Source organism: Camelus ferus, chromosome 1, assembly GCF_009834535.1.
Source record: "Camelus ferus isolate YT-003-E chromosome 1, BCGSAC_Cfer_1.0, whole genome shotgun sequence".
Classification (NCBI taxonomy): domain Eukaryota; kingdom Metazoa; phylum Chordata; class Mammalia; order Artiodactyla; family Camelidae; genus Camelus; species Camelus ferus.
In genome coordinates, this window is record NC_045696.1 from 257400 (window position 1) to 270626 (window position 13227).

The following is a 13227-nucleotide window of genomic DNA, read 5'->3' on the forward strand; positions in this document are numbered from 1 at the left end:
CAGCATCTCTGAGCTGGGTTCAGGCCCAGGGGTGAGAACAGTGGTGAACGTCTCTCTGAGTGACACCCCTGCTTTAGATACTGAACACACAGTAGCCTGAGGTCCTCCCCACTTGCCTCTACCGGCATGGAGCCACCACCCTTTGAGCTGGGAAGTGCAACCAGGCCCTGTGTTCTCAGCGGCACTTGACCAAAGGTAGCTCCATTCCATGAGTGGAGGCTGGATGCAAGAAATCTCTCACTTCTCACAGGACTCACCAGCTCTGCAGCATCAACAGGTAACTGGGGGCAGGAGCCTGTGTTCTTGGCTGGGCCTGTTTGGAGTGGAGTTTCCGCGTGGCTCAGCTGGGAGATGGGCAGGCGGGAGCGGTCTCAGTTCAAACAACAGACGCTTGCTTTTCTTACTCAACTTTCATGCACAGAAGTTTCTTCACTTACTGTATGTTCTTAGGACCATTTCCAACATCTTAAAATTAAAAAAAAAAATCTTCACCAGTTTTACTGGCTACCATGTTCATGGAATTTCTGGGGCCGTCTTGCCAGCAGTTGATCTTCTTTATCCCTCAGTGTAAATGCTAAACACTGCTTGTCCTAGAGCTTCTGTCCCCTCCATCGGCCCAGCACCCTCCAGATGGCCTTCCCCTGTGGCTCGGTCTGCAGCCTCTCGCAGCATCGGGGCACCTGGAGGCTGGCTCACTGCTGCCTGGAGTGACGACAGGTGACAATGCATCTGTGCTCTCTCTACTCCTCAAAGCTTCATCTAGTCCCTTGTGGCCCTTTTTCAACTTTTGGCTTTTAAGTGGCATCTGTAATGAACATTCATGATATCTGGCTTCTTCAGTCAATTTGAGAGTCTGGGGAGTAAGGTACCCCATTCTCAGTTGGCACTTAAAACCAATAATAACCTCTCAGTCCTCACCTTGCACTGCCCTTGGCAAACTTCACTTTCACAACACCTCACAGGCTCATGGAAAACGTTGCCTCACCAAACGTCAAAAGGCAGAGCTAGGTTCCAGGAGACCAGGGGGAGGGTCAGGGTGAGGAGGGGAGTGGGCTCAGCTGGGGCGAGGCTGCAGGCTCTTTCTCAGACCACCCACAGCAGGGTGGGGGCGGCCCAGCCACCTGCTTGGACAATTTAAAGACCATTCCTCTTGAGCACAAGAGGCTTTGAAATTTTGCACGTAGTTACCTCTTAAAAGAATTCTTCATTACTGACAATGGACATCATACGAAAGAGGATAAATGCTGCACAGGGTGTTACAACACTGTTACTGCATCCAGTTCAGAACTGAAGTGTTTCTTTCTCAACCCATTAAGACCCAAAACTCATGCAGAATGATCTCAGATAGAAAGAGAATGCTGCTCTCTCTCCTTTTTGTACATAGCAAGTAGCACACACACGAGTTGGGGACGGTACACGCTGCCAGCGAGACACAGGCATCAGCAGCCCCTTGCTGGCAGGTCTGAAGGCAGACTCCGGCAGGAACTGGGCAAACACAGGAAGCAGCTCTTTCCCTCACAGGGTTATGCTGACCATCCCAGCAGAATCACTTTAAAACAAGTCAGCTATATTCATAATCTGAAATTAAGCACAAGTAACAAGACTTTGCATATAATTATTAGAACATTTTGAAAACAACCTGAATTAAATAGAATCAACAAACAAATGAGCCCCGAGAAAAAGTATGGAAATTATGGTTCTTAATATAAACTGGCTCCTACAAATCACTAAAAAAAACCCTGGAGCACAGTAAGAACCGTCAGAACAAAAAATGAGAAACTAAAATGACCACAAACACCCGAGAACACACTCAGCATCACCAGACGAGACACTTACACGACTACCAAGTTGGCAAGGACTTACTTCTCTAGTGCCTGGGCAGCAGGCTGCCAGAAAGAGGCCCTTCCTTCCGCGCAGCAGCACCCAGAGCTCCACACCTGGCACGACTCAGCCTGCAGGTGCCACGCCCAGGCAGGGCAGGCATTGCCAGCGAGCACGCAAGCCCACGAGGCTCCCTGCAGCGCAGCTGAAATGACCCGACGCAGCAAGTGAGGGGGCGCTGCCTCTGGTCCTGGTCCCCCCACGACAGCTGCTGAAACACGTGGAAAAATGCGTGTCATAAATTAAGATGTCTAATTTCTTAAGTACAAAAGCTGGTTATAAAACTATATGATTCTAATTCTGTAAAAATTCTTTAAGGAACAAATAAATCCTCAAAAGGATTTACATCAAATACCAATGCCGTTCTTACCAAGAGGGAGGGTCACGGGAGACTTCATTGTCTTCTTTACGCTATCATGTGCTTTGTAGATTTTATGCTGTGAGCATAGGCTTTTTTTTTTTTTAATATTCAGAAAAGATGAATGTATAATGTATCCTATTTAGGGTAATTAAAATTTTTTTCACATATTTCATAATTACAGTCAATAACTTTTATTAACATAATGATATAAAAAACTTCAGTGTGATATACAGAATTCCCAGAGAGTAACTTTAAAACATTTTAATGCTTCGTAAAATCTTAATTTACAAGACACTTTGTCTTACTGCCATGGACTTTTTAATACAAAAATTTTACAATATCTGTTGGCTATAAAACTACAACATTAAGACCAGGGTTGGGTAGTTCCTCCCCTGCCGGCCATTCTGTTATAAGGAGTGTCCATTAGTCCACTGCTAGAACCTCTGTGTGTCAGACACTAAGTTACACAGATTCTGTACATAATTACAAAAGGACCATTTGAATTCCAGTATGTGGTTACACCCCACACCGCAGGCCAACAAAGCTACTGAGCATGAGCCACTTGTAGCCAAGTAAGAATCAGACATGAGAGTCGGCTGGGCAGCCAGACCTTTCTGGTGGAGAATTTAAAGTGGAGAGAACGAACAACGGCTTCGTTAGGCACTGACCCAGGCTAATTCCAGAAAGACCTGGTTGCTTCCAGGAAGCGTGCACAATCCTCAGACTTTCCTGCCCTCAGTCCCCAAAACTCTACAACACTTCCCGTCAACGATATAAAAATACTCTTAGATTCGAGCTTCACTTCACACTCTGGAAGTACCTAAAGGATTTCACGCTCTCTTCTTTGATTTGAGTTTACTGTAACATTTGATCACTCAATCTGGTCAAATTTGAATGAAACAACTGAATGTGGCTTGGCCACACGTGGGCATGGTAGGGGGCAAGGCTCTCCCGTGGCCCCTTGGACACACCATGGGGCCCTCGGCAGATGGCATGGAGGACGGGCATCTCCCTGCACTGGTGCCACACATCTGCTGACTGGGAATAAAAATAACTCAGCACACTTCTGTGCAGTGAGAGGAGCTCATACCATGGTTGGGGAAACGAGCACTTCAACTGAGCAGCAAGAAGCTGGAAACTCAGAAGGTGGTTTGAACCTGAATGTGGCCTATCTTCCCAAAACAGAGCAGCTAAACTGACGGCCCCAAAATGCCACTGTCAAGGATAAACAGCCACACCTGCGGACGGCCGGGCACACCTGTTCCAAGGGAGGCAGCGTGTGTGTGTCCAGTGTCCGGACTGGGGCCCAAGAGTGAGAAGGGCAGCCAGGACTTGGTCCCCGTCCACCGGCCTTTCTGGGCTCTGTGCCCCCCTGTGGAATGGAACTGAAGCAGCGCAGGCCTCAAGTTCTTTCTAGCAGAAATGCTATATATGAACTTGTCATTTGAAGTGGGAATAAATAATTGAATTTTTAAAATCAAAAACTATATTTTTAGCCTAAAAAAAGTGCAAACTGGCAATACAGCAGAGAACCACGCCTGCAGCTCCCGCAGCGCCCATGCCAGGCCCCTTCCCTGGCCCCGTCTGCTCCAACACTGACAGCTATTTCTGTAAACGTGCTTGATGATTAAACTATTTCTTCGAATAATTCAGGAAGTGGTTTCTAAAATGAGATGGATCTGTAAGCAGGGAGGAAGGGGCACAGGGCTCCCTGGGGCCTGGAGTCCCTTTCCCAGTGACCACAGACACTGCCGATTCCACGCATCCCAGCCCCGTGACTGGTCCCAACCCCTGCCCCAGGGCCAGGAGGGGAGCTGCAGTCACATGTTGTAGGCCACATAGATGGGGTCCAGCTGGTCGGCCAGGAAGCCGTCCCGCAGGTGCATGCGCTGCTTCTCCCCCCGGGAGTTGATGGGGACGACGCCTGGGTCCACGATGACCACCACGCCCACCACCAGGTGGTGCTCCTCCAGCACCACGTTGGTCACCAGGGCCACCAAGTCCAGGGCGTCCTGCTCCAGCCCGTCCAGCTCCACCACCACCACCAGCAGGTTGGTCCAGGTGAACACAGCACTGCAGGGAGAAGGTGGATGGTGTCACCCACAGGGCTGGACACAGGCTCCGGGCCAGGGACACACGGGAAACGGTGTCAGCTGGAGACTAGTGAAAACTCCAGAGTCTGCTCCCGATGCCACCCTCCTGTTCAGCATCATTTACAATTCACACGTGTCTTACAGGAATATCTCTTCTAGTAAGTTCTCGCTAAAGATCTAGGATATTATTTGATTTTGAAAGCTGGACCTTTCCCTATGCAAGCTCCCCACAAAGCTGGAGAAATCATGGGTAAATTAGGAAATTCATGCTAAAAGCAGAATTGCTTCGGGGTAACTGAAGCTCTTACGTTTTGCCTGTGTTTCTGAGGACAGACTCCTGGTTTAAAAGTGATCAGGAAAAGAGGAAAAGCCAAGGAAATCCAAACCGTGTGTCTCCGGCACGTGATTCCCAGAGCGTGTCTGGGGTCTGCTCCTGGAGAGGCAGGGCTGCTCACACATCCACAGTGGAGGGTCTGCGGGGACCAAGGTCCCCAGGGCTCCCCAGGAGGGTGCTCACCACTCAGCGATGCTCCTGTGTGCACGGATCACCGAGGTCTCAATGTCGATGGGGTGGTAGCGCATGCCTCTTAGCTCTAGCGTCTCGTCCAGAGACCCGACCACATAGAGAGCGTCGTGTCGCTCTGTGGATGGCACACAGTGGGAGCCGGGAGCTGGTGCACAGACACCGTTGACCACTGAGCCCCACCAAGCTGTCCACCCCCGGAAGCAGAGGTTATGCCGACGCGTGATTATGTATTTCACCACGTCTGGAAACAAAGCAGCATCTGCAGGGGCTCCTAAAACTCTGCCTGATCTGGTTGGTCTGCTGTGGCCAAGTGACTTCACGATTTTGGGGGGACACGGGGGGAGAGCACCACACATGGCTGGTGAGATGTGCCCATGGGTCCGCCTGGGGAGGACCCAACAGCCTTCTGCCAGCACCCCAATCCTCAGCAGGCTGGGATCCAGGAGCAGTTAAGGGAGGAAGAATAATTTTCAGAGAGGACCACATCAGAGCACCTGAAGAGCAAGCTCTAGCGAGAGGCTCACCGTGCCCAGGAGCCCTCACCTCCGCTGGCATCGGTGAGCTCCGTCCTTCGAAGGAAGCCCAGGAAGCCAGTCCTCGCCCATACGGTCTGGGTGTCTCCGAAGCTCAGCCGGGCACTGAAGTGGTCGGCGTGCAGCCCCTCCTCCCCGTAGACCGTGTAGTACCCGGTGGCGTTATGGGGGCTGCTCACCCAGATCTGGGGCCCAGAGGACAAGACTGCTGGTCACTGCAAGTGCTGGGCTCTGTCCTGAGGCCCAGCAGCAACACAACAGGACACGGCAGGGGAGGGGTCTGGAGCTAAGTTACATTTACAGGCGTGGAAAGCAGACAAGTAACTTCTCCTTCAAGGAAAGCATTCCTCTCCTTGGACCCCGGAGAGACGTTTGTAGGACCGCAGTGTGAATGGGCTCACATCAGATTACTGACAGTAGGAAGGACCTGGGAGTGACCTGTATGTCCACACGGGGCCAGCCAGAGTGAGACCCCACACACGTGTCCCTGGTACCAGAGTGTCGTGGGCCCCCAGGGCATTCTCCTAAACTCAGGGCCCATCTGGGACCCACAGGCAGTTCCCCGTGCTGAGTGCTGGGCTCAAGACAGCTCCAAAAAGCAGCGTTGGAAGGGGAGACGGGTGGCCAGCATGGCCTTCCACCACGAGGAGCAGGCCCCGGCCTGTGTACCCACCCTGACCATCCTGGGGCCACACAGCTGCCCTAACAGGCCTGGGTCCAGCTGGCCGGGAAGGGGTGGTGAGGAGATGCCCCACCCGACCGCACCTGGCCCTGGGGCTGGGGCACCCCCCAAGCGGACTCTGCACCACCCCTGGGAGGCCCCAGGCTTGCCCACACCCTTGTACGGGCTAGACGGAGCCTGGGCAGCGTCCGTGTGGACACCCTGAGTACGCCTGCAGCAGAGCCCACACGATCCCTGAGCCCACCTGGTGCCAGAGCACGGGTTCCCGGGGCCCACAGCTGAGGCCACGGCCTGCGCTCTGCTCCCTGGTCCCCCGTCCTAAGTTACTCTGGACGCGCCTGCTAAATGCAGGTGGTCAGCACCATGACTCCAGTGCAGCCTGTCTCCTGGGGGACAAGGACCCCTGCCCCATGTCCTCAGGACAGAGGCCCCTCCCTCCCTCTCAGCCTCCGAGTCTGCCCCGGGCCAGCCCCCTCGGGCTGCGGCTCCTGGGTCGGGGCCGGAACTGCCCTTTGAGGGACGGCTGCTTCCTCCTCTGCTGCGGGTCCTGTGCAGCTCCTGGGGCCTCCTGGTGCCTGCAGCTCAGGTTGGGCAACAGGGTCGGGAGCTCATCTGCGGGGAGAACCCTGAAATCCTGCCCAGGGACTGGGTCCAGGAGCACAAACGCTGAGGGGGAAGCAGACAGCTTCTCATAGGTTCCCCAAAGCGTGTGTGACCCCCGAACCTGGGGCAGCAAGGGGGCAGGGTCAGGAGCGGCTCCTGGGGCGCGTGGGGCTCCCGCTCACCTCTCCCAGGTGCGAGTCTCCAAGGGGCCCTCTGGTCTCGGTGTGGGCAATGATGACCTTCACCCCAGGGAGGATCTGGAAGGAGACCGGCTCCACGTCAAGGGCAGCAGACCCTCCTGACTCAAGTGCGTGAGAAACCCTGCCCTTGGAAGCTGCTCCACAGGACACAACACGACGCGTGCATGAGGAGGTCCAGTAGCTAACCTAACCCTGGGCTGGATTTTAACAGAGGTGAGAGATTTTACCAGATAAAAATAAATTGTGAATTTTAGTAAAATCACCCAGTTTCTGAGAATGGACCCTGCTAGGTGCCGAGAGGGGCGGAGGGTCTCCACAAGCACGTGCTCTTCCTGGGACTTCCGCTGAGGCTCCTGGCCAGGGCTCAGGAGTGCAGGGGCGTCCATGCACACGGCCCCCCGAGCCTCCCAGCTCTGGACAGGAGCCTGACCACCAAGAGGCCTTCCTGCTCTAGACACAGAGCTGGGCTGCCGCTGAGCACAGGCTCCCTGACCCACCCAGGGGAGGCTGCCTCGGGTCCAGGGCCCCCACTGGGCTGCTCCCGACCTGGACACCTGTCCGTGTCCTCAGTTTCCCCACATGTAAAACGGGAGACGACGGGACCCTCCAGGCAGATGGAGGACAGGAGGAAGAGCCATGGGAGGCCAGTGCAGGTCAGAGCCAGGCCCTCCTCTCCCACACTGTCCCCATGCCCTTGCCCGATGCTGTTCCCTTGGATGCTGCCGGAGCCTCCAGCCTCTCCCTGTGTGGCTCCAATCCTGAAGCTGGAGCCCCTTCCAGGACCCACACCTGTCAGGCCTGAGTTACTGTAACACAGAACCACGGTGGGGGCCATCAAAAAGGGGTTCAGAGCCATAAGTGCGCTGATGCTGACAGTACAGGGAAACATTCCACGTTTGCAAAAAGGGCTGCAAACTGCATGTGGGTGTCTCCATGCTCAGGGAGGACAGGAGTGGGTGCACACCTCTCTGTGGGTCTGTGCCCTCCTGCCCACGGCCTTCACTCCCCATCAGCCCCAGCCACACTGGCCCCTGTGGCCCCAGGGCCTTTGCACCAGCTGAGACTTCTCCCCGGTCTCTGCTCCTCTGTGCTCACCCCCAGCACTCACCACGGGCTTGTCGTGAGCTGCCCCTGTTGCCCTGTCCCTCTCTGGGCACCTCCCTGCTCCGGATTGTCAGCTGTGGCCACAGGAGCGTGAGTAGAGTGGGCATGGCCACCCCGGCCTTGGCTCCGGAGCTGTGGGAGGCCACAAGCTGGGGCCATGCACATCCAGCCTCACAGCCCAGCCCTCTGTGAACTGGCTTCCCTCAGGCCCCCCTCATCGCACTGCCTGATGGGTCCGACCGCCATCCTCCCTTCCTGGCTCTGAGGACGCCTATTCTCCGGTGGCTCATTTTCCCCTGGTGACCACTTCCTGGCTGCCACCTGGACCAGGGGCTGAGTTCTTCCTGGCCCCGCTGGGTCTGTGCACCTGCAGTCCTCCCCGCCAGGCCTGGAGCGTGGGGCGGGGGCCCTCTGCGTCAGCCCAGCCCAGACCCCGGGCGCCTGCACTCATCGCGAGCGCCTCCCAGGGACCACGTAAGACAGAAAGGACTCAAAACACATACGGAGGCAAGTCCCCTCATACCTTTCCAGACTCTGTCAATGGCAGACTATGCGGAGAACCTCGTTCCACCAAACGTACCCTAAAAATTAACAGGGGAAAGATTTCAGAATCAAATTTATTGTCCAGGCAACAATCTCCAAAAAGGCACCTCATCAGCTGATCAGGAATTATCACATGATGGCAGGTCTGTTGCTGTGGCCTTGGAACAGTGACTTCAGGTGCCGGCAGGAGCTGGCTTCATGTTTCCTCGGCCCTCGCCCTGGGCCCTCTCTCCTCGCCCCTGTGAATCTCCACCACCGCTTCCCTCGACCTGCAGCACAGCCATGTTTGGGGGCCGGGAACCAGTTCCCAGCCCTGAAGCTGGGGAGACACAGGCCCCCAGGCCACATCTCCTGATGGAAAGCCCACGTCCTGCCTCCAGACAGGAGTGTGTCAACAAGCCCCGTCGTGGGTTCACCTGTCCTCTACCCCAGAAAAAGCCAAATGCCAAATGCCAAACGCTGGGTCACTGTGAGCGCCCCTGGTTGTGAGGGTGCCGATGAAGAACACGGGGAGAGGGAGGCTCTCCACCAGCTGGGCGTTACCTGTCGTGGCGCAGTGCCCTCATGTCCACGTAGACGGTCGTGGGGTCGGGACCGGCCGTGCCCTGCAGGGGAGCAGCAGAGGAACGTCCACCTGGGGCCGCTCTCGCCCATGTCCGGAGCACCTGCATCCACGTGGGCATGGCCCAGGGAGGGGGTCTGCCCTCCGGCCAAACATCAACCAGGGGATGAGTAGGAGGGAGACCCCAGTAACAATGAACGAAGGTGTCCAGTCGTACAAGGTCACATTTCAGCCCCAACAGCGCCCTTTCCCACCAGCTGCTAGGAAAACACCACTTGGGTCTGGGCGCTCCCACCGAGCTGGGCTCTCTCCAGCCTAATCCTACCCAGGGCGGGCCCTGTAGGCCCCGCTGGCACTGGCTGGAGCGATGTCCTCACTCTCTCCTCTCACCTGATGCTGATCCTGATTAAAGGACATTATGTTCCTTTTCCTTAGATAAGGGACAGCAAATTAAATGGTCACTCTGCCCAATATCATTTCTGAAGGTCCCAGACAATGTAACCTATGTCTGCCCTGGATTTAAAACAAACATTTCTTCACTGAGACTAAACACAGCCCTTCCTAGAGGCAATGTTATGGATGTCAAATGCTTCTGAAAATAGTTTTGCTCTTAAATTTGGTTACAAAGAAGCTTTTGTAACCTGTCAAATAATACCCACTGTGCGCAAAGCCAGACAGCAAAAGAAACACGTTAATTTGGAGAGCCCATGAACTCTCGGGAAGCCCAGAGGCCCCTGGAGGTCAAGGCCAAGGTCAAGTCGTACCTGCTCAGCCAGCTTTCCCAGCCTGTTGGGCTGACAGAGACAAAGGAGGCCAGCGAGAACGAGAGCGAGCGAGACAGGGAGGAGCCACGGGAAACACAAACAGAGCAACAGGACGTGAGAACACGGCTAAGAGAGAGCAAAGTGCGTCACTGCATCTTGAAACGCAAACGAGAACATCCCAGCGACACTCGTGCCGTGGGCGCCGCCTCCCATGTGCTGACAAGCAGCAGAGACGCCTGTGAGCTTCCAGGAAGGAGGGCACAGGCTTTTAGGTGCTGAGCGGACAGGCAGGTCTGCACTCACAGCCACTCACCACACGTCAACAGTCAAGACTCAGTCACACTTTCCACGCCAGGAGGGACCTTAGAGAGAACCACCTCACCACCTCCCACCACTCAGCAAGGGTCAGCGCGAGGCCTAGACGGTCAGCTGTATCCATGGTGGAGAGGACATCACTGGAACACCGGGAAACAGCAGGTGCTGGTGCAGGACAGGGGCTTGGGGACGACAGAGCGCGCCCAGGCCTGCTCTGGTTCCTGCCCTGGTTCCCTTTCCTCCCAACGACCTCCGGCATGTGCGCCAGGCGTTCAACGTGTCTTAGAAAGAAGTGGGACTGAGATACTAGTATAAAAGCTGGAAGACAGCCAGTCACCTGAAGAAGCGGTAAATAGCACTGCACTGTAGTTAGCTGTTTGGTTTCTGACACCATGTTTCCTTTTAATAAGTAAAATACCTAATGTTTCAAAAACAAACTTGGGGCAATACAAATTATCACACTACTTACAGCGTTTCCATTTAGAATTGCTAAATGTCTTGAAACAGTAAGTTCACTCTTGCATTAGAAAATCACTTGTGTACTGTATCCAACTTAGAAATTCTTCCAGGTAAGACAACAGTTACTGTTCAAAAGCAGTTTGTGCTTTTTTCCAAATAAGCCTTTATTCCTCAAGGAGGAAAGACTCTGTAAAACACTCAGCTCTGGAGGCTAAACTGCCGTTTGGAAAACACAACATCACAGGCTCGGAGGACAGAAAGGCCTGGCACGCGGACACCCCGGGCCCCGCCCTACCTGGAGGCAGATGGCCACGTTGACCCTGCAGCCGAACGTGGTGCTCACGGCACGAGCAGGCAGGCCCAGGTCCCTGAACAGCTTGGAGAAGGACTGCGTGAGAGCAATCCGAGGCCGCTCCTCGGCCACCACCATGCAGGTACGCACACAGGACAGGTCCACACCCTTCGTCTGTGGGAGGAATGGCCTTAGGAACTGAGTGGCCCGAGTGCATGCATGCCACCGGGCTCTGAGCGCCAAGGCAGAGCCACACGAACCCGCTGCCTCCAGGCCGCAAAATTCCAAGTAGGAAGCACCAGGGGGCACCCCAGCTCCGCACCCACACCTGCCTTCTGCGCTGCCAGTGACCCCACCCTCTTGCCCCCTCCCTCTCAGCCCTGAAGCCTCAAAGACCCCATCATGCGCAGGGGGCGCAGGGGGCGGGGAGGGGGCACACAGCAGGGGGGGGGTTCCGGTCCAGCCCACGGCTGGAGGGCCCGGGTCTCCTCCGGTGCTTACCCTGAGCACAGCTGTTTGCGCGCCCAGGCCCCGGGCGCACATCTCCATCACGGAGTAGGAGCAGAAAGTGACGCGGGCCCTGTACTGGCTGACGGCCCACAGCCACAGGGACACGTTGCTCTCCAGCTCTGGCGGGGGCACCAGCACCGACTGGTGTCCTGAGTAGACACTGCAGCCACAACAGAGGTGGGTCAGCAGGGCCCAGGGTAGAGGGTGGAGCCACGCTGCCCTGACCAAGTGGGGCTTCAGCGGGAAACACGGGGGTGGGGGCAGGGAGGGGGCCAGGCCCCTGAACACCACTCATGGATGCCAGGCGGGCCTGCTGGCCTGCTGGCCAGGACTGGGCTCTCCGTGTGAGGCTCTGTCCCTCCTTCCCTGGACTGCATGGATTTAAATCGTCTCGGCCCAAGTACTAGTAACAGAGACTGCGTGAATTTAACAAGAAATTTCCTTTTTCTTTTCTATTCAGTTTCAGATCCAGGCTTCAACCCACCCCACACCCAAACCAACCAACCCAACTCACACATGTATCTTCCACTTCCTGGGAAACAGAACCATATCTGAGAAAGGTGGGGGTCTAGAGAAGCAATTCAGCCCCCCAGGTGCATGGCAGCAGTAGGGGGTGAGGGAAGGTGTGGGGGGTGTTACCTGCTCACTCTCCCTCCACACTCACCTGCACAGACACCACAGGGCGAAGCCGAGGCCGCAGTAGGGGTCCAGGCAGATGGCGATTTGCCTGGAGGGGTACAGCTCACACTGCAGCTTTATGGAGCGGCACAAGGCACTGGTGGCTGCGTGCGACATCTAGAGCGAAATGAAGGCAGTGCTCAGTGATGTGGAAGGAGAGGGTTAACAGCAGGGTCTGCTCTCCCAGCCGCCAGGCCAGAAGTATTCTCTTCCTGAAAAGATGGCTGGCTCAAATCCCACATAAACCAAAGAAGACCCAGGAAACAGCACACCAAAAGTCTTCTAAGTGAAACTCCAGGAAAATAAAGAATTGTAATGGGGCTTTTGGTTCCCAGTAAGGAGATCCACCAAAGCCACCTGGTTGTCGAGACCAAATGCTCACACATCAGATCATGAAATACCAAAATATGTGTTGCTTTCAGGCTAGCCCAATTTAGGGTTTATTGGTATTTTACACAAACTTTAAGGAACAATACTGCTGCTTCAAGCTCTGAGCAGGAGGAAAGGCCTGCGCAGACCTGCACCAGCACCCTTCTGCCACCCCTGGGTCAGGGCTGAGCAGACAGGAGCTGTGACCAGAGCGCCCACCTTCACACCCGCCAGGATCCCCGTCGTTGACACGCTGAAGTCCAAGTACGCGAGCACGTCTGGGGACGGGGGCCTGAAAATGCTGGCCACCTTCTTTTTGGGTATGTCATCTGTCGAGCAGGAGACACGGGCGACGTGGCTGTTACTCAGGCTCTCGCAGGAGACATGAGGCAGGACTCGGACCTGGGGCCTGGGGAGCTCAGAGCAGCAGTTGGGCTGCACACACACGTGGGGAAGCTTACTCGCTCCATCGGGGAATGTCACATGGAGTGGACCCTCACCGAGTGCACTGAGCATGTGGTGACGGGGACAGTGGGCGAGTGGGAAGGACACAGGTCGTGAGAACTGCGTGGGAAAGCTCAGCGGAGCAGGCACCTGGCAAAGGTCACAGAGCCTGTGACGAAGCCAGGATTAACGACTCGGGCACAGCAAGCGCCGTGGACGGGCTCCCAGGGCTCCTGTGCTTCACCAAGTTCCTGCAGGAGCACGAGGTGGACCGAGTACAGGTGGGCATGCGGCAGGGAGTCCAGTGA

General features: G+C 55.6%; 1 protein-coding gene across 14 annotated transcripts in view; it reads right to left on the reverse strand.

The window, feature by feature from the left end:
* Window positions 1–1163: 1163 nt before the first annotated feature.
* The window catches only part of DIP2A (disco interacting protein 2 homolog A), an 83265-nt gene continuing 71201 nt past the window's right edge, over window positions 1164–13227 (reverse strand). For 7 of the 14 annotated variants that reach the window (XM_032486954.1, XM_032486840.1, XM_032486893.1 and 4 more), the window contains 11 exons: window positions 12695–12804; window positions 12093–12223; window positions 11420–11588; window positions 10922–11092; window positions 9070–9131; window positions 8507–8564; window positions 6862–6936; window positions 5405–5579; window positions 4853–5006; window positions 1864–4315; window positions 1164–1578 (listed from right to left, as the gene is read on the reverse strand). In XM_032486954.1, coding sequence (XP_032342845.1) covers window positions 4063–4315; window positions 4853–5006; window positions 5405–5579; window positions 6862–6936; window positions 8507–8564; window positions 9070–9131; window positions 10922–11092; window positions 11420–11588; window positions 12093–12223; window positions 12695–12804 — 1358 coding nt within the window. In that variant the 3' untranslated portion in view covers window positions 1164–1578; window positions 1864–4062. The other 7 variants (XM_032487129.1, XM_032487074.1, XM_032486998.1 and 4 more) reach the window with 5 other exon arrangements.